Below are 21,864 nucleotides of genomic sequence, written 5' to 3' on the forward strand. Positions count from 1 at the left end.
ATCCCACAGGAGGAAGCGGGATGGGGAAGAGATCCCACAGGAGGAAGTGGATTGGGAAGGGAGCTCCCGCAGGTGGAAGGGGGATGGGCAAGAGAGATCCCAGAGGAGGAAGTGTGATGAGGAAGATACATCCCAGATAAGGAAGGGAGATGGGTAAGAGAGATCCCACAGTTATAAGGGGGATGGTGAAGAGAGATCACACAGGAGGAAGGGGGATGGGGAAGAGAGATCCCACAGGAATAAGGGGGATGGTGAAGAGAGATCACATAGGAGGAAGACTGATGTGGAAGAGAGATCCCACAGTAGGAAGGGGGATGGTGAAGAGTTATCCCGTAGGAGGAAGCAGGATGCGGAAGAGAGATCCCACTGGAGAAAGTGGGCTGGGGATCTAGATAAGAGAATCCACAAGAGGAAGGGAGATGGGGGTGAGAAATGGCAGAGAAGGAGGTGGATTGGGGATGAGAGATCCTACAGGAGGAAGGGGGATGGGGAAGAGAGATCCCACAGGAGGAAGGGTTATGGCGAAGAGAGTGTTCCCAGGGGAGGAAGTGGGATGTGGAAGTGATATCCCAGATAAGGAAGGGAGATGGGTAAAGAAGATCCCACAGGAATAAGGGGGATGGGGAAGAGAGATCTCCCAGGAGGAAGTGGGATGGAGAAGAGAGATCCCACAGGAGGAAGGGTGATGGGGAAGTGAGGTCCCACAGGAATAAGGGGGATGGTGAAGAGAGATCACACAGGAGGAAGACTGATGTGGAAGAGAGATCCCACAGTAAGAAGGGGAATGCTGAAGAGTTATCCCATTGGAGGAAGCAGGATGCGGAAGAGATATCGCACAGCAGAAAGTGGGCTGGGGATCCAGATAAGAGAATCCACAAGAGGAAGGGGGATGGGGGAGAGAAATGCCAGAGAAGAAGGAGGTTTGGGGATGAGAGATCCTACATTAGGAAGGGGGATGGGGAAGAGAGATCCCACAGGAGGAAGGGGGATGGAGAAGAGAGATCGCAGAGTAAGAAGGGGGATGGGGAACAGTGATCCCACAGGAGGAAGGGTTATGGGGAAGTGAGGTCCTACATGAGAAAGGGGGATGGGGAGGAGAGATCCCACAGGAGGAAGGGAATGGGGAAGTGAGATCCTGCAGGAATAAGGGGGATAGCGAAGAGATTTCCCCCAGGAAGGGAGATGGGAGAGAGAGATACCACCGGCGAAAAGTGGATGGGGAAGATATAAACCACAGGACGAAGGTGGACTGTGGAGAGAAATCCCTGAGAAGGTGGAGGGATGGGGAAGGAAGGTCCTACAGGAGGAAGGGGGATGGGGAGGAGAGATCCCACAGGAGGAAGGGGGTGGTTAAGAGATTCCACAAGAGGAAGGGGATGGGGAAGAGAGCTCCTGCAGGAGGAAGGGGTATGGCGAAGAGAGTGTTCCCAGATTAGGAAGGGGGATGTGGAAGAGATATCCCAGATAAGGAAGGGAGATGGGTAAGAGAGATCCCACAGTTATAAGGGGGATCGGGAAGAGAGATCCCACAGAATAAGATGGATGGTGAAGAGAGATCACACAGGAGGAAATGGGAATGGGAAGAGGGATCCCACAGGAGGAAGGGGGATGTGGGTGAGAGATCCCAGTGAAGGGATGGAGATGGGGAAGTGATATCCCACAGTAGGAAGACTGATGTGGAAGAGAGATCCCACTGTCGGAAGGGGGGTGGGGATCTCGATAAGAGAATCCACAGGAGGAAGGGGGATGGGGGAGAGAAATGCCAGAGAAGGAGTAGGTTTGGGGATGAGAGATCCTACAGGAGGAAGGGGATGGGGAAGAGAGATCCCACAGGAGGAAGGGGGATGGGGAAGAGATCCCAGAGGAGGAAGGGGGATGGGGAAGAGAGATCGCTGAGGAACTAGGGGGATAGGGAAGAGAGATCCCACAGGAGGAAGGGGTATGACGAAGAGAGTATTCCCAGATTAGGAAGGGGGATGGGTAAGAAAGATCCCACAGGGGGATTGGGGATGGGGAAGAGGGATCCCACAGAGGGAAGGGGGATGGTGTAGAGAGAACCCACCGGAGGAAGTGGGGTGGGAGAGAGAAATACCACCGGAGGATGGGGGATGGGGAATAGAGATCCCAGAGCAGGATGGAGGATGTGGAAGAGAGATCCCACAGGAGGAATGGGGATGGGCAAGCAAGATCCCACAGGAGGAAGGGGATGGGGAAGAGAGATCCTACAGGAGGAAGGGGGATGGGCAAGAGAGATCCCACAGGAGGAAGGGGATTGGCAAGAGAGATCCCACAGGAGGGAGGGGTTGGGGGAGAGATCCCACAGGAGGATGCCGGATAGGGAAGGGATATCGCACAGGACGAAGGGGGATGGTGAAGAGTTATCCCGTAGGAGGAAGCAGGATGCGGAAGAGAGATCCCACTGGAGAAAGTGGGCTGGGGATCTAGATAAGAGAATCCACAAGAGGAAGGGAGATGGGGGTGAGAAATGGCAGAGAAGGAGGTGGATTGGGGATGAGAGATCCTACAGGAGGAAGGGGGATGGGGAAGAGAGATCCCACAGGAGGAAGGGGGATGGAGAAGAGAGATCTCAGAGGAAGAAGGGGGATGGGGAACAGAGATACCACAGGAGGAAGGGTTATGGCGAAGAGAGTGTTCCCAGGGGAGGAAGGGGGATGTGGAAGTGATATCCCAGATAAGGAAGGGAGATGGGTAAAGAAGATCCCACAGGAATAAGGGGGATGGGGAAGAGAGATCTCCCAGGAGGAAGTGGGATGGAGAAGAGAGATCCCACAGGAGGAAGGGTGATGGGGAAGTGAGGTCCCACAGGAATAAGGGGGATGGTGAAGAGAGATCACACAGGAGGAAGACTGATGTGGAAGAGAGATCCCACAGTAGGAAGGGGAATGCTGAAGAGTTATCCCATTGGAGGAAGCAGGATGCGGAAGAGATATCGCACAGCAGAAAGTGGGCTGGGGATCTAGATAAGAGAATCCACAAGAGGAAGGGGGATGGGGGAGAGAAATGCCAGAGAAGAAGGAGGTTTGGGGATGAGAGATCCTACATTAGGAAGGGGGATGGGGAGGAGAGATCCCACAGGAGGAAGGGAATGGGGAAGTGAGATCCTACAGGAATAAGGGGGATAGCGAAGAGATTTCCCCCAGGAAGGGAGATGGGAGAGAGAGATACCACCGGCGAAAAGTGGATGGGGAAGATATAAACCACAGGACGAAGGTGGAATGTGGAGAGAAATCCCTGAGAAGGTGGAGGGATGGGGAAGGAGAGATCCCACAGGAGGAAGGGGGTGGTTAAGAGATTCCACAAGAGGAAGGGGATGGGGAAGAGAGCTCCTGCAGGAGGAAGGGGTATGGCGAAGAGAGTGTTCCCAGATTAGGAAGGGGGATGTGGAAGAGATATCCCAGATAAGGAAGTGAGATGGGTAAGAGAGATCCCACAGTTATAAGGGGGATCGGGAAGAGAGATCCCACAGGAGGAAGGGGGATGGGGAAGAGAGATCCCACAGAATAAGGTGGATGGTGAAGAGAGATCACACAGGAGGAAATGGGAATGGGAAGAGGGATCCCACAGGTGGAAGGGGGATGTGGGTGAGAGATCCCAGTGAAGGGATGGAGATGGGGAAGTGATATCCCACAGTAGGAAGACTGATGTGGAAGAGAGATCCCACTGTCGGAAGGGGGCTGGGGATCTCGATAAGAGAATCCACAGGAGGAAGGGGGATGGGGGAGAGAAATGCCAGAGAAGGAGTAGGTTTGGGGATGAGAGATCCTACAGGAGGAATGGGATGGGGAAGAGAGATCCCACAGGAGGAAGGGGGATGGGGAAGAGATCCCAGAGGAGGAAGGGGGATGGGGAAGAGAGATCGCATAGGGGGATAGGGAAGAGAGATCCCACAGGAGGAAGTGGTATGGCGAAGAGAGTGTTCCCAGATTAGGAAGGGGGATGGGTAAGAAAGATCCCACAGGAGGACTGGGGATGGGGAAGAGGGATCCCACAGAGGGAAGGGGGATGGTGTAGAGAGAACCCACAGGAGGAAGGGGGGTGGGAGAGAGAAATACCACCGGAGGATGGGGGATGGGGAATAGAGATCCCAGAGCAGGATGGAGGATGTGGAAGAGAGATCCCACAGGAGGAAGGGGGATGGGCAAGAGAGATCCCAAAGGAGGAAGGGGATTGGGAAGAGAGTTTCCACAGGAGGAAGGGGAAAGGGGAAGAGAGTTCCCAGAGGAGGAATGGGGATGGGCAAGAGAGATCCCACAGGAGGAAGGGGATGGGCAAGAGAGAACCCACAGGAGGGAGGGGTTGGGGGAGAGATCCCACAGGAGGATGCCGGATAGGGAAGGGATATCGCACAGGACGAAGGGGGATGTAGAAGCGAGATCCCACCGGTGGATTGCTACCCGTGCCATGTGCTACTGAGGCTAGAAGTAGGAAGATAATGCAGCTAAATACATGGCTGAGGGGATGGTGCATGAGGGAGGGGTTCATGTTTCTGGACAATTCGGCTTTCTTCCAGGGGATGTGGGGCCTGTTTGAATTGGATAGTTTACACCTGAACTGGAGGGGACTAACATCCTTGCCGGTAGGTGAGCAAGTTCTGCTCCGGGGGTTTTATACTAGATCACAGTGGGACGGGAACCAGATTGTTAGATTAGATCGTGAGGTGGAGGAGGATAAGGGTCATGCGAGGACTGCTTGTATAGACAGATATCAATGAATCGTATGTGATAGAAATGTTCTCAGTTGCATCTATTTCAATGCAAGGAGTATTGTGTGTAAGGCAGATGAGTTTCGGTTGTGGATTGGCACATGATGATTTCGACATTATTGCTATTAGTAAGACTTGGTTGCAGGAGGGGCAGGACTAATAACTACATAACCATATAGCAATTACAGCATGGTAACAGCCCATTTCGGCCCTTCTAGTCCGTGCCGAACGCATTTTCTTACCCAGTCCCACTGACCCGCACTCAGCCCATAACCCTCCATTCCTTTCCTGTCCATATACCTATCCAATTTTACTTTAAATGACAATACTGAACCTGCCTCTACCACTTCTACTGGAAGATCCACACAGCTACCACTCTCTGAGTAAAGAAATTCCCGCTTGTGTTACCCTGAAACGTTTGCCCCCTAACTCTCAACTCATGTCCTCTTGTTTGAATCTCCCCTATTCTCAATGGAAAGAGCCTATCCACGTCAACTCTATCTACCCCCCTCATAATTTGAAATACCTCTTTCAAGTCCCCTCTGAACCTTCTAAGCTCCAAAGTATAAAGACCTAACTTGTTCAATCTTTCCCTGTAACTTAGGTGCTGAAACCCAGGTAACATTCAATTAAATCGTCACTATACTTTCTCTATTTTGTTGATATCTTTCCTATAATTCAGCGACCAGAACTGTACACAGTATTCCAAATTCGGCCTTACCAATGCCTTGTACAATTTTAACATTACATCTCAACTCCTATACTCAATTCCCTGGTTTACAAAGGCCAGCATACCTAAAGTTTTCTTCACCACCCTATCCACATGAGATTCAACCTTCTGGGAACTATGCACCATTATTCCTGGATCACTCAGTTCTACTGCAATCTTCAATGCCCTATAATTTACCATGTATGTCCTATTTGGATTATTCCTACTAAAATGTAGCACCTCACACTTATCAGCATTAATCTCCATCTGTCATCTTTAAGCCCACTCTTCTAAGTGACCTAAATATCTCTGCAGAGTTATTAAACCTTCTTCAATATCCACAACACCACCTACCTTAGTATCATCTGCATACTTACTAACCCAATTTACCACCCCATCATCCAGATCATTAATGTATATGACAAACAACATTGGACCCAATACAGATCCCTCAGGCACACCACTAGTCACCGGCCTCCAACCTGACAAACTGTTATCCACCACTACTCTCTGGCATCTCCCATGTAGCCACTGTTGAATCCATTTTACTAATTCAATATTAATACCTAACGATTGAATCGTCTTGACTAAACTTTTGTGCAGAACCTTGTCAAAGGCCTTGCTGAAGTCCATATAGACAATATCCACTGCTTGACCCTCGTCAAATTTCCTCGTAACCCCTTAAAAAAATTCAATCAGATTTGTCAAACATGACCTTCCACGCACAAATCCATGTTGATTGTTCTTAATCAGACCCTGTCTATCCAGATAATTATATATACCATCTCTAAGAATACTTTCCATTAATTTACCAACCACTGATGTCAAACTGACAGGCCTTTAATTGCTAGGTTTACTCTTAGAACCCGTTTTAAACAATGGAACCACGTGAGCAATACGCCAATCCTCCGGCACCATCCCTGTTTCTAATGAAATTTGAAATATTTCTGTCAGAGCCCCTGCTATTTCTGCACTAACCTCCCTCATGGTCTTGGGGAATATCCTGTCAGGATCCGGAGAATTATCCACTTTTATATTTTTTTAAAGGGCCAGCTTCATGTTCCGTTGTTTCAGAGGTGATGGGGGTAGGGATGAAAGGGGAAGGAGTGGCATGACGATTCACGGAGAATAGCACAGCTGTGGGTAGATGGAGGGATTTTCTACAGAGGCCATATGGGTGGAGCTGAGGAACGGGAAATGTGTGAGCACACTAATAGGGTTGTATAATAGACCGCCCAATAGTCAGAGAGAATTGGAGGAGCAAATCTGTAGATAGGTAGTACATCAATATAAGAAACAGAAAGTTGTAATCGTTAGGGGATTTTAACTTTCCACATATTGACGGGGTCTCCCACTCTGAGAAAGGGTTAGATGGTGTGGAGTTTGTCAAATGTGTTCAGGAAAGTTTTCTAAATCAATATGTTGAGGTACCAACGAAAGAGGGTGCAGTACCTGATCTCCTATTACGGACCCAGACAGGTCAGGTGACAGAAGTATGTGTCGGTGAACATTTTGGGTCCAGTGACCATAATGTCATTAATTTCAAGATAATTATGGATAAGGATAGGACTGGTCCACCAGTTAAGGTTCTGAATTGGAGAAGGGCCAATTTTGTGGAAATGAGAGAGGATCTGAGAAGAGTGGATTGGGATAAGTTGTTTTCTGGCAAGGATGTGTTCAGTAAGTGGAACGCCTTCAAGGGTGAAATTTTGAGAGTGCAGAGTTTGCATGTTCCTGCCAGGATTAAAGGCAAAGTTAACAGGCAGAGGGAACCTTGGTTTTCAAGGGATATTGGCGATCTGCTTAAGTAGGTGTTTAGCAGCTATAGGAAACAAGGAACAAATGAGGTACTTGAAGAGTATAGAAAATGTAAGCAAATACTAAAGAAGGAAATCAGGAAGGCAAAAAGAAGACATGAGGTTGCTTTGGCAGATAATGCTAAGGTAAACCCGAAGGGTTTCTACAAGTATATTGACAGTAAAAGGATTTTAAGGATAAAATTGGTCCCCTAGAAGATCAGAGTGGTCGTCTATGTTGGAGCCTCACGAGATGGGGGAGTTCTTAAACAGTTTTTTTGCGTCAGTGTTTACTCAGGAAACTGCCATAGCGGGTATGGAATGAAGGCAAACAAGCAGCAGTGTCATGGAACATATAGAGATTAAAGAGGAGGAGCTGCTTGCTGCCTTACAGCGAATAAAGGTAGATAAATCCCCCGGAACTGACATGATATTCCCTCGTATCTTGAGAGAGACTAATGTAGAAATTGCAGGGGCCCTGGCAGAGATATTTAAAATATCCTCAGCCAGGGGTGCGGTGCCGGAGGATTGGAGGGTAGCTCATGTTGTTCCGTTGTTTGAAAAAGGCTCCAAATGTACACCAGGTAATTACAGACCAGTGAGCCTGACATCAGTACTAGGTAAATTATCAGAAGTTGTTCTGAGAGATCGGATATACAAGGATTTGGACAGCCAAGGGCTGATTAACGATAGTCAACATGGCTTTGTATGTGGTAGATTGTGTTTAATGAATCCTGTAGTGTTTTTCGAAGAGGTTACCAAGAATGCATATGAAGGAAAGGCTGTGGATGTTGTCTACATGGACTTTTGTAAGGCCTCTGACAAGGTCCCACGTAATAAGTTAGTTCAAAATGTTCAGACACTAGGTATCCATGGAGAGGTTGTAAACTGGATTTGAAATTGGCTGTGTCAGAGAAGACAGAGAGTGGTAGTGGATGATTGTTTCACAGACTGGTGGTGTGTCTCAGGGATCTGTGCTGGGACCATTGTTGTTTGTTGTCTGTATCAATGATCTAGATGATAATGTGATAAATTGGATCAGCAGGTTTGCTGATGACACTAAGATTGGAGGCGTTGTGGAGAGCGAGGAAGGCTTTCAAAGCTTGCAGAGGGATCTGGACCAACTGGAAAAATGAGCCAAAAAATGGCAGATGGAATTTATGACGTATGACATTTAACAATATAACAATCACAGCACGGAAACAGACCATCTCAGCCTTTCTGGTCTGTGCCGAATGCTTACTCTCACCTAGCCCCACCTACCTGCACTCAGCCAATAACCCCCCATTCCATTCCTTTCCTGTCCATATACCTATCCATTTCTTTTTAAATGACAAAATTGAACCTGCCTCTACCACATCGACTGGAAGCTCATTCCACATAGCTACCACTCTCTGAGTAAAGAAGTTCTCCCTTGTGTTACCCCTAAACTTTTGCCCTTTCACTCTCAACTCATTCCCTCTTGTTCGATTCTCCCCTACTCTGAATGGAAAAAGACTATCTACATCAACTCTATGTATCCCCCTCATAATTTTAAATACCTCTTTCAAGTCCCCCCTCATCCTTCTATGCTCCGAAGAATAAAGACCTAACTTGTTCAATCTTTCCCTGTAACGTAGGTGCTGAAACCCAGGTAACATTCTGGTAAATTTATTCTATACTCTCTCTGTTTTGTTGACATCTTTCCTATAATTAGGTGACCAGAACTGTACACAATACTCCAAATTTGGTATTAACAATGCCTTGTACAATTTTAACATTACATCCCAACTCTTATACTCAATGCTCTGATTTATAAAGACCAGCATACCAAAAGTTTTCTGCACCACCCTATCCACATGAGATTCAACCTTCTGGGAACTATGCACCATTATTCCTGGATCACTGTTCTACTGCATTCCTCAGTGCCCTACCATTTACTATATATGTCCTTTTTGGATTATTCCTACCAAAATGTATCACCTCACACATATCAACATTAAACTCCATATACCATCTTTCAGCCCACTCTTCGCAGTGGCCTAAATCTTTGAACAACAAGATTTGAAAACCTTCATTATCCACAACGTCAACTATCTGAGTATTATCTGCATATTTCCTAATCCAATTTACCATTCCTTCATCCAGAACATTAATGTATATGACAAACAACATTGGACCCAGTACAGATCCCTGAGGCACACCACTATTCACCACTTTAATACAGAAATGTGTGAGGTGTTGCATTTCGGAAGGACAAATCAAGGTAAGACATACACAGAAACTGGTAGGGCAATGAGGAGTGCGGAGGGTCAAAGGGATCTGGGAGTTCAGATACATAATTCCCTGAAAGTGGCGTCACAGGTGGACAGGGTTGTAAAGAAGGCTTTTGGCATCCTAGCATTCATAACTCAAAGTACTGAGTATAGGAGTTGGAATGTTATGTTGAGGTTGTATAGGACATCGGTAAGGCCAAATCTGGAGTATTCTGTGCAGTTCTGGTCACTGAACTATAGGAAGGATATCAGTAAGATTGAAAGAGTGCAGAGAAGATTTACTAGGATGTTGCCGGGTCTTCAGGAGTTGAGTTACAAGGAAAGATTGAACAGGTTAGGACTTTATTCCTTGGAGCATAGAAGAATGCGGGAATATTTCAAAGCGGTTTACAAAACTCTGAGGGGTATAGACAGGGTAAATGTGAATAGGCTCTTTCCACATAGATTAGGTGAGATAAATTACAAGAGGACTTGGCTTCGGGGTGAAAGGAGAAAGGTATCGGGGGAAATTCTTCACTGAGAATGTGGTGAGAGTGTGGAACGAGCTGCCATCTGATGTAGAAAATGTGGACTCACTCTTAAGCTTTAAGAATAAATTGGATAGATACATGGATGGGAGAGGTCTGGAAGGTTATAGACTGGGTTCAGGTCAATGGGACAAGTGGAATAAAGTTTCAGCACAGAGCAGAAGGGCCGAATGGCTTGTTTTCTGTGTGCTGGTGTTTTATGATTTTATGATTCTATGAAGGGGTGTGGGGAGGAGAGTTCACTCAGGCGGGAAGATGCGGAAGGGATATCCCACAGAAGGATGTGGGAAGGGGAAGAGAGATCCCACAGGAGGAAAGGGGAGGGGGAAAAGCAATCCCACCGGAGGAAGGGGGATGTGGAAGAGAGATCCCACAGGAGGAAGGGGGATTGGGAAGAGAGGTCCCACAGGAGGAAGTGGGATGGGGAAGAGAGATCTCACAGAAGGAAGGGAAATGGGGAATAGAGATCCCATAGGATGATGGGGATGGGGACGAGAAACGAAACAGAAGGAAGTGGGTGGGGAAGCGGGATCATACAGGAGGTTGGGGGATGAGTAGGAGAGATCACATAGGAGGGAGAGGGATGGGGAAAATAAATGCTACGGGAGGAAGTGGGATGGGGAACCCACAGTAGGAAATGGGATAGGGAAGAGAGATCCCACAGGAAGAAATGGGTGGGGAGGTTAAATGCCACAGGAGGAAGGGGGATGCGGAAGAGAGATCCAACAGCAGGAAGTTGATGGGGAAGTGAGATCCCACAGATGGAAGTGGGATGGGAACAGAGGCCCCAGAGGGTGAAATGGGATGCGGAAGAGAGATCCTACAGGAGCATGGGGTGTGGAGAAGAGAGATTCCACTTTAGGAATGGGGATGGGGAAGAGAAATTCATCAGGAGGAAGGGAGCTGGTGATGAGAGAACCCACAGGAGGAAGGGGTATGGGGATGAGCGATCCAACAGAAGGAAGGGGGATGGGGAAGAAAGATTCCACGGCAGGAAGGGGGATGGTACTGAGAGATCCCACAGAAGGAAGGGGGATGGGAATGAGAGATCCCACAGGAGGAAGGTGGATGCTGAGGAGAGATCCAACTGTTGGAAGGAAGGGGGAGTGGGAACAGAGAGCCCAGAGGATGAAAGGGCGTTGGGAACGCGAGATCACACAGGTGGATTGCTAACTGTGCCGTGTGCTAGTGAGGCTAGAAATAGGAAGATAATGCAGCTAAATACGTGGCTGAGGAGATGGTGCATGAAGGAGGAGTTCATGGTTCTGGACAATTGGGATTTCTTCCAGGGGAGGTGCGACCAGTTTGAATTGGACAGGTTGCACCTGAACTGGAGGGGACTAATATCCTTGCCCGTAGCTTAGCAAGTTCTGCTCCGGGGGTTTTAAACTAGATTGTAGGTGGAGGGGGTAGAGTGCGAGAGCAGATAGTGAGGTGGTGGAGGGTAAGGGTCATGCAATGACTGCTTGTATAGGCAGATATCAAAGGTGTGTACGTGATAGAAATGTTCTCAGGTGCATCTATTTCCATGCAAGGAGTATTGTAGGTAAGGCCGATGAGTTTAGGGCGTGGATTGGCACATGATAATTTTGACATTATTGCTATTTTAAGACTTGGTGTGCAGGAGGGGCAGGACTGGCAGCTTCATGTTCTGGGTTTCCATTGTTTCAGATGTGATAGGGGGGAGGGATGAAAGGGGATGGAGTGGCATTACCAGTCAGGGAGAATATCACAGCTGTGTGTAGACGGGAGAGCCCAGAGGGTTCGTCTACAGAGGCCATATGGGTGGAGCTGAGGAACGGGAAAGGTGTGACCACACTAATAGGGTTGTATTATAGACCGCCCAATAGGCAGAGAGAATTGGAGGAGCAAATCTGTAGAGAGGTAGCAGACCAATGTCAGAAACAGAAAGTTGTAATAGAAGGGGATTTTAACTTTCCGCATATTGATGGGGACGCCCACTCTGAGAAAGAGTCAGATGGCGTGGAGTTTATCAAATATGTTCAGGAAAGTTTTCTAAATCAATATGTTGAGGTACCAACGAGAGAGGGTGCAGTACCTGATCTCCTATTAGGGAACCAGACTGGTCTGGTGACAGCAGTATCTTTAAGCAAACATTTTTGGTCCAGTCACCATAATGTCATTAGTTTCAAGATAATTTTGGATCAGGATAGGACTGGTCCACCAGTTAAGGTTCTAAAATGGAGAAGGGCCAATTTTGTGGAAATGAGAGAGGATCTGGGAAAAGTGGATTGGAATAAGTTGTTTTCTGGCAAGGATGTGTTCAGTAAGTGGAACACCTTCAAGGGTGAAATTTTGAGAGCGCAGAGTCTGCATGTTCCTGCCAGGAATAAAGGCAAAGTTAACAGGCAGAGGGAACCTTGGTTTTCAACGGATATTGGCGATGTGGTTAAGCAGGTGTTTAGCAGGTATAGGCAACAAGGGACAAATGAGGTACTTGAAGTGTATAGAAAATGTAAGGTAATATTAAAGAAGGAAATCAGGAAAGCAAAAAGAAGACATGAGGTTGCTTTGGCAGATAATATGAAGGTAAACCCAAAGGGTTTCTTCAAGTAATTTAAGAGTAAAAGGATAGTAAAGGACAAAATTGGTCCCCTGGAAGATCAGAGTGGTTGTCTATGTTGGAGCCTCACGAGATGGGGGAGATCTTAAACAGTTTTTTGTGTCAGTGTTTACTCAGGAAACTGGCATAGCGGATATAGAATTAAGGGAAACCAACAGTAGTGTCATGGAACATATAGAGATTAAAGAGGAGGAGCTGCTTGCTGCCTTACAGTGAATAAAGGTAGATAAATCTCCGGGCCTGACTTGATATTTTCTCGGATCTTGAGAGAGACTAATGTAGAAATTGCAGGGGCCCTGGCAGAAATACTTAAAATGTCCTCAGCCACGGGTGCGGTGCCGGAGGATAGGAGGGTAGCTCATGTTCTTCCGTTGTTTGAAAAAGGCTCCTAAAGTACACCAGGCAATTACAGGTGTTATGTACTCGTGACACATGACAGTGGAGCCCTTGTCACGTGACTGGGTTTGAAGCTGTGCTGGTCTTGAGGTGATGGTCTTGTGATGGTGGAATGACGTCATTTTCCCGCCAGTAGAGATCATGTGATGGTTTTTTTTTTACAGGTTATAAAAGGTAGACCCCACCCTGTGAGGAGGGGCAGTTCGTGGCTGGATTTGCCAGGTTGATTTCATGCCACTGCGTGTTTGAAGTGATGACGCAGTTTAGCTGAAGGATGAAGTTTTTATTTAATGCCTAAAGTTTAAGAGGTCATTGCCAGCAGGTTCTTTACGATTCTGCTAGTTCGGAATTAGTGGAGAGTGAAGATCGAGGAGAATCGCTTTCTACGGTGAAACGGGGGCGACCTTTGTTTGATCCTTATTTGGAAGGATTTCATTGACTATCTTCTTGTTAATTCCTAGGTTTAACTAGAAAGGATTGAAGGTAGTGGAGAAGGAAAGGTCAGTGCCTTTAAGCCGTTCTGTTTCGTGAATTCTTCGTGGGAAGTTCGACGTCGGGGATCGAAGCAAACGACGTGAAAGAGAACCTAAATCGTCTTAAAAGTCTCTCCTTTTAGATGGACTGTGAGCATATCGAACTTTTGGCAATACCACTTTAAAGAACTGTTTCTGGAATATCACTTTACGAACTGTTTGAACAGCCGCTCAGCAGCTGTTTCCGGTTACGGTAGTGTTTGTTTACTTTTGGGGTGTTTGTTTTCTGTGTTTAATAAACGTGTTGATTGTTATAAGAAACCCTTGCCGAACTCATATATTTATTGTTGCCTGAATACGTAACACAGGCCAGTGAGCCTGACATCAGTAGTAGGTAAATTATTGGAAGGTTTTCTGAGAGATCGGATATACAAGGATTTGGACAGCCAAGGGCTGATTAAAGATAGTCAGCATGAATTTGTGTGTGGTAGATTGTGTTTAATGAATCCTGTAGTTTTTCGAAGAGGTTACCAAGAATGCATATGAAGGCAAGGCTGTGGATGTTGTCTACATTGACTTTTGTAAGGCCTTTGACAAGGTCCCACGTAATAAGTTAGTTCTAAAGGTCCAGACACTAGGTATCCATGGAGAGGTTGTAAACTGGATTCGAATTATCTGTGTGGGAGAAGACAGAGAGTGGTATTGGATGATTGCTTCTCAGACTGGAGGCCTGTGACTAGTGGTGTGTCTCAGGGATCTGTGCTGGGACCATCGTTGTTTGTTGTCTATATCAATGATGTAGATGATAATGTGATAAATTGGATGAGCAGGTTTGTGGATGACACTAAGATAGAGGTGTTGTGGACAGCGAGGAAGGCTTTCAAAGCTTGCAGAGGGATCTGAACCAACTGGAAGAATGGGCCAGAAAATGGCAGATGGAATTTAATGCAGACAAGTGTGATGTGTTCCATTTTGGAAGGACAAATCAAGGTACGACATACACGATAAACAGTAGGGCACTGAAGAGAGCGGAGGAACAGAGGGAGCTGGGGGTTCTGATACATAATTCCCTGAAAGTGGCATCACAGGTGGACAGGACTGTAAAGAAGGCTTTTGGCATCCTGGCATTCATAAATAAAAGTACTGAGTATAGGAGTTGGAATATTATGGTGAGGTTGTATGAGACATTGGTGAGGCAAAATTTGGAGTATTGTGTGCAGTTCTGGTCACCTAACTATAGGAAGGATATCAGTAAGTTTGATAAAGTGCAGAGAAAATTTACTAGGATGTTGCCGGGTCATCAGGAGTTGAGTTACAAGGAAAGATTGAACAGATTAGGACTTTATTCCTTGTAGCATAGAAGAATGAAGGGAGATTTGATAGAGGTTTACAATATTATGAGGGTATAGACAGGGTAAATGCGAATAGGCTCTTTCCACATAGATTAGGAGAGATAAATATGAGCAGACATGGCTTCAGCGTGAAAGGGGAAAGGTTTGGGGGGAGCATTAGGAGGAACTTCTTCACTCAGAGGGTGGTGAGAGTGTGGAACGAGCTGCCATCTGATGTGGAAAATATGGACTCACTGTTAAGCTTTAAGAATAAATTGGATAGATACATGGATGGGAGAGGACTGGAGGGTTATGGACTGGGTGCAGGTCAATGGGACTAGCAGAATAAGGTTTCGGTACAGACTAGAAGGACCGAATGGCTTGTTTTCTGTGCTGTAGTGTTCTATGATTTTATGATTCTATGGGGAGGAGAGTTCCCACAGGCGAGATGGGGATAGGGAGGAGAGATCCCAAAGGAGGAAGGGGGATGGGGTAGGGAGAACCCACAGGAGGAAGGGGGATGGGGAAGAGGGATCCCACAGGACGAAGGGGAATGGGGAAGAGAGATCCCACAGGAAGAAGGGGACGGGGAAGGGAGACCCCACAGGAAGAAGGGGACGGGGAAGGGAGATCCCACAGACCGCATGGGAGTGTGGAAGAGAGATCCCACAGCAGGATGAGGCATGGGAAGAGAGATCCCATGGGAGGAAGGGGGATATAGAGAGAGATTAAACAGGATTAAGGGGGAAGGGGTTGAGAGATTGGCCAGGAGTAGGAGGGATGTGGAAGAGAGTTCCCACAGGAGGATGTGGGATTAGGAAGAGAAATCTCACAGGGGGAAGAGGGATGGGTAGAGAAATTCCACAGGACAATGGGGCATGCCAAAGAGAGATCCAACAGGAAGAAGTCAATGGGGGAGAGAGATCCCATAGGAGGAAGGGGGATGGGGAAGAGAATCCATAGAAGGAAGGGGGATGGGTAAGAGTGATCTCAGAGGTGAAAGGGAGATGGGGAAGAGAGATCCCACAGGTGGATGGGGGATGGGGAGGAGAGATCCCACACTGGGAAGGGGGATGGGGAAGAGAAATCCCACGGGATGAAAGGGAGATGGGGAAGAGAGATCCCACAGGAGGAAGGGGGATGGGGAGGAGAGATCCCACAGGAGGAAGGAGGATGGGGAGGAGAGATTTCATGGGGTGGGGTTGTGTGGAAAAGACATCCCACAGAAGGATGAGAAAATGGGGATGGGGGCGAGATTCCAAAGAATGGAAGGGGGTTTGGGATGAGAGGTCCCACAGGAGGATTCCAAGGGTAAACGATAATCCTGCAAGATGAGAGGATGCAGAAATTTTTTTACGTGTGTGTTGGGTCTGAACAGAGGCCCAGAGGAGATGCGCCCTCGCTCTTTGCCTATCTGGAAGTGAGCAAAGTCACACACGGGGAATGGCAGTGGGAGGACAATCTCACAATGGTATTTCTTTCTTTCCTCACTGGGACAGTCTGCTGACGGTCTCTTTTCCCTCACCGGGAAGGGGGTGTGAATCTCTGACCCACCTGCTGCAATCAGTGTCGGTCTGGGTGTCAGTAACAGTGAGAAGGAACATTGTCAATGGACGTGTCACAGGCAGCGAGAAACACGGCCATTCCTGTGATTTACTACCATTAAACCAATAGTCGTTGTTCACTGATCTGATGAAGTGTCCAACATCCCTTCACAAGGAACCTCAGAACCCTCCCGTCCTTGGGGAATTACTGACCGATCCCCTGGGCATTTGTCACAATTTTTCACTATCTGATTTACTACAAATTTACCGAAATCCCTTTACATTGAAACAACACAATGAGACAGTCTCACAGTTCAGAGTGAGAGATAAACCAAGTTACCTCAAATCCTGGCACTTGTACAGCCCGGGTCCCAGCCGCTGTATTCCTTCAATCTGAATGTGGCAGATCCCCAGGTACAGGTGTTTTATTGCATCACAGAGTCCGATGACATGAGACAGGACCGCGCCGTCCATCGGGGTCAGTGTCATTCCACTGAATGAAAGCATTTCCACAGATTCCAGTGCGGCCTGAGCCAGTCCACGATTCTGAGACTCAAACAGGTAGTGCAATGTGTTCAGGAGGCTCCTTTTACCAGCTTCACTCTCTGTGTTTCCACTCTGGCGTTGAACCTCCTCCTTCACCCAGTCAATCACCCGGCAGGTTGTTTGATGAGGAAATGGACCCAGAAACTCTTCCAGGCCCCGAGCTGTCATTGGGGAGGAGAGACCAGCAACAAAACGAAGAAATACCTCAAATCGTCCATCTGTCGTGTTGTGGGCTTCAGTGAGGAATTTCAGGATATCCCCGGGATGTGGATTCAGGAATTGTGCGACTGCAGCTACAAACTCTTGGATAGTGAGGTGTGGGAATGTGTACACCACGCTCCGGGCAGAATCCTCTCTCTCCAAAAGCTCCATCAGGAACCCAGACAGGAACTGGGAAGGCTGCAGATTGTAGTTGATCAAATCTCCATCTGTAAACACAATCTTCCTCTCGTGAACTCCTCTGAAGGCCATCTGACCAACCCCGAGTAACACATCACGCGGGTTCTCAATCTCACGGCCATGGTTTTTCAGGATGTTGTAAATATAGTAGGAGTACAGTTGGGTGATGGTCTTGGGAACACGCAGTGGGTCCCTGACTCTTTGTGTGAAGAAGGGGCCCAGTGCCAGAGCAAGGATCCAGCAGTAGGAGGGGTTGTAGCTCATGGTATACAGGACCTCGTTCTCCTCCACATGTTTGAAAACAGCTTCCGCCACCGTCTGATCTTCAAAATACCTGATGAAATATTCCTTCCGTTCCTCACCAACAAATCCCAGGATTTCAGCCCAGACACTGATGTCTGCCTTTTCCAATAAATGTAACGCAGTGGGACGGGTGGTCACCAGCACTGAACACCCTGGGAGCAGCTTGCCCTGGATTAAACTGTACACAATATCAGACACCTTGCACTTGAATTCAGGATCTGCGTACTGTGATTCTGTGTCTCTCCGACGATCAACAAAGTTGATTTTGTCCTTGAATTCATCCAAACCATCGAATATGAACAGCAGTCCCTCTGTCTGTTTCCAGATCTCTCCCAGCATATTCCCAAAGTAGGGGTAATGATGCAGAATCAGTTCTTTCAGGTTTATTCTACAGTTAATGGTGTTTAAATCCCGGAATTTGAAACTGAAGACAAACTGGAATTGTTGGTATATCTTCCCCGCGGCCCAGTCATAAACAATCTTTTGTACCATTGTTGTTTTCCCGATCCCTGGGACTCCGGCCACTGCTGCGGATATCCCTGATTTGTTTCCAAAGAAGTATCTTTGCAATTTTTGAACAAAGCTCTTCTTGAATAACTGATCAGTACGGATTTTTTCCAGCTTACCACGGAGATCTTTTTCTCTCCACTCCTCGTGATCTCTGCCTCTTGCCAGCAGCTCATGTTCCACCAGTTTCCGATCTCGAACAGTAGAAATGACCGTGAGCTCAGCGTATCGATCATCCAGCTGGAAAACCTTCACCTTCTCCCTCATCAGGATCGTGTTCACTCTCAGTGTTTCAGTTTGTGTCCGCAAAGTCTCCATGTGTTTCCTTCGAACATCTTATGACGGAAAGAAATAGGTTGTCAATGCCTGATCTGATGTACATGGAGCATACAACATATACTCGTTAAAGACACTGTTCGGGTGAAATCGGGTGATCAGAGATTAGAGTGTCTGAAAATGAACGACGGCCCAGGAACATTTCTGATCTGACTCAGATCCGCTGTTAAAGGCTCCACTCTCCCCTCTGTTGGTAGTTTGCAGATTCCCCGGTGTTCCAGCGAGCACCAAGTGCACACGTGATTCTGGAGAGGAGAGTGTTGTGTGGAGCGGGTGGTTTCACTGCTTTCACTGCTCAGCTTCTGCTGAACTGTGCAACCCCGCAGAGGGTAACAGTGGAGGAGGGGGGCATTTACTTGCTCTACTGACTTTTACTTCTCTCACAATGGAACCCATGTTCTTGACACTCCTTTAGGATTAAGCTGTCAGTGCTGAGCCACAGAAAAGGAACATAATTTCTGTTTCCTTTTCCAGGCTGAGCCAGTCACGATGTGACACACCCCGCACTGGTCTACAGTCTCTAATTCTCCGAGGAGCTGGTACATGAACCCAGGCAATTCCCCGATGATGTGCGGAAGAGCAGGAAACTGAAGAGGATGGCAGTGGTAATGGGGAACTCTAAAGTCAGGAGGGCAGGCAGGCGATTCTGTGGACACCGATGGCACTTTGCCTCTCAGGTGCCATTGTCCGAAATGTTTCTGGACACGTTCACAATATACTGAGAAGGGAGGTTGAGCAGTCAGAAGTTGTGACAAACATTGGTAACAACAACGTAGGGAAGGGAAAAGGGAGGAGGTCTGGAAAACAGAACACAGGGGGTTAGGAAAAAAGCTGAGGAGCAGGAACTCAAAAGTAGTGATCTCAGGATTGCTGCCTTTGCCACCTGACAGTGGCAATAGGAATAGAATGAGGTGGCAGAGAAATGTGTGGCAGAGCATTTGGAGCAGGGGGCAGGAATTCAGATTTCTGGATAATTGGGACCACTTCCGGGGTAGGTAGGACCTGTACAAAAGGCACGGGTTGCATGTGAATCCGATGAGGACCAATACTCTTATGGGCAGATTTACTGGAGCTGTTGGGAGTGTTTTACCCTAAAATGGCCGGGGGACCGGAACTAGGACAATAGAACTGTGGATGAACCAGCAGTTTCACAAGTAGATGATGGGTTTAAGATGAATGTTAGGGTGGACAAGCCAATGAATGTTTTCAAATACAGAGAGAGCAAACTGTTAAATTGTACTGCATAGACAGCATTCAAAAAGGCGCAGATGCAGGACTGAACGCCTTGTGTTTAAATGCACGGAACATTCAGAATAAGGTGGACGAACTTTTGGCGCAATTAGAGATTGGTCATTATGATGTCGTGGGCATCACTGAGTCATGGCTGAAAGAAGACCATAGCTGGGAGCTTAACGTTTAAAGATTTACGTCTTATCGAGAGGACTGGCAGGAAGGCATAGGCGTTGGTGATGTGGCTGTGCTGGTTCAAGGTTGAATCACATCTGTAGAAAGAGGTGACATAGGGTTAGAGAATGTTGAAGCTTTGTGGGTGGAGATAGGAAACTGTAAGAGTTAAAAAAAAAAGCTTTATAGGGACCCTATATTGGCCTGAAAATAGCGAATGTGTGGGGTTGAGATTGCAAAGGGAGTTGGAAAAGGCGTGTGTTAAAGCCAATGACGCAGTTGTAATGAAGGACTTCAATGTGCACGGGGAATAAGAAAGTCAAACGAACGTCAGGAATCAGATTGCAAGAGAGGGAATATATTGAATTCCCACGCGATTGCGTTTCAGAGCAGCTTGTGCTTGAGACAACTCAGTGAAAGGCTGTCTTTGATTGGGTGTTGTGTAATAACCCTGATCTTATGAGGGAGCTTAATGTAAAAGAACCATTAAGAGATAGTGATCATAATATGAGTGAATTCATAATACCATTTGAGAGGGAGAAGCATAACTTACAGTATCAGTATCGCAATGGAATAAAGCGAATTACAGAGGCACAAGAGAGAAGCTTTCCCAGGTAGATTGGAGAAGGATACTAGCGGAGATGGCTGAAGCTTCTGGGAATAGGTCTCAAGTTGCAGGATGGATACGGCCCACGGAGGAAGAAGTTCTCAAGTGACACGTGTAGGCAACCATGGGTGACAATGGAAGTTAAGGATTGCATAAAAGCCGAGGAAAGGGCGTACAAGATAACAATAGTCATCTAAAAAAACTATAAGTAGGGAAAAGATGAAATATGAGGACAGCAAAGCCAATAATATAAAGCAGGATAATAAACACTTTCTTTCAGTTATATAAAGATTAAAAGGGAGGTGAGAGTCCATGCTGGAACACTGGAGAATGTGCACTCTGCATATATCTTCACTGTTCCAGACGCTGGCAGTCTGCGAGTGACAGGCAGTAGCAGTGAGTGCCATTGCTATCACAAAGGAAAAACATCTCGGCATACTGAAAACTCTTAAGGTGCAAAGTCACCTGGGCCAGATGGACTGCATCCCAGAGATCTGAGAGAGGTTGCTGAAGAGATGACAACTGGATTGGTCATGATCTTTGAAGAATCACTTTATTATGGCATGGTCCGGAGGACTGGAAGATTGCGATTGCCACTCTACTCTTTAAGAAGGGAGGAAGACAAAAGAAGGGAAATTATAGGCCAGTTAGCCAAACCTCAGCGACTGGGAAAGAGTTGGAATCTCTTATTAAGTTTGAGGTTTTGAGGTACTTGGGGACTAATGACAATATAAGTTAGCATGGTTTCTGTTGGAATTCATCCTGGAAGTAAGAAGCAGGGTGGACAAAGCAGTCAGTGGATACCATTTACTTGGATTTTCAGAAGGCATTTGATAAGCTGCCGCACATGAGTCTGCCTAACCAGATAAAAATCTATGGCGTCACAGGAAAGATACTGGTATGTGCAGCGGAATTGCTGACAGGCAGCAGACAGCGAGTGGGAATAAAAGGGGCCTTTTCTGGTTGGCTGCCAGTGTCCGGTGGTGTTCCGCACGGATCAGTATTGGGACCGCTGACTTTCAGATTGTTTATCAATGATTTAGATGATTGAATGTATGTATTTGTGGTAAAGTTTGCGGATGATACAGAGATAGGTGGAGGGGTCGGTAGTGCGATTGCAACAGGACTGAGACATATTGGAAAAAATGGCTAAAAGGTGGCAGATGGAATTCATTGTTGGAAATGTATGATAATGCATTTTGGTGAAAGGAGCGGACTATTAACTAAATAGGAAGAAGTTCCAAGAATCAGAGGTGCAGAGCGACTTCAAAGGGACATCGGAGCCTCGAGCAAAACTCACAGAAGATTAGTTTAAAGGTCGAGTCTGTGGTAAAGGTGGCAAAAAAGGGAATCGAATATAAATGCTGAGCCTTTACAAGACTGTATAGTCAGGCTGCACTGCAGGTGTGTTGTCAACAGCTTTT

At 47.0% G+C, this 21,864-nt stretch overlaps 1 protein-coding gene across 1 annotated transcript in view; it reads right to left on the reverse strand.

Annotated features, from left to right (window-relative positions):
- The window catches only part of LOC132388507 (NACHT, LRR and PYD domains-containing protein 3-like), a 59,903-nt gene that overhangs the window by 18,281 nt on the left and 19,758 nt on the right, over window positions 1–21,864 (reverse strand). The window contains exons 7-8 of the mRNA XM_059960878.1: window positions 17,785–18,428; window positions 16,679–17,355 (exon numbers count right to left, since the gene is read on the reverse strand). Coding sequence (XP_059816861.1) covers window positions 16,679–17,355; window positions 17,785–18,428 — 1,321 coding nt within the window. The remainder of the gene's footprint in view (window positions 1–16,678; window positions 17,356–17,784; window positions 18,429–21,864) is intronic.

Source organism: Hypanus sabinus, unplaced genomic scaffold (assembly GCF_030144855.1).
Source record: "Hypanus sabinus isolate sHypSab1 unplaced genomic scaffold, sHypSab1.hap1 scaffold_337, whole genome shotgun sequence".
In the NCBI taxonomy this organism is placed as follows: Eukaryota; Metazoa; Chordata; class Chondrichthyes; order Myliobatiformes; family Dasyatidae; genus Hypanus; species Hypanus sabinus.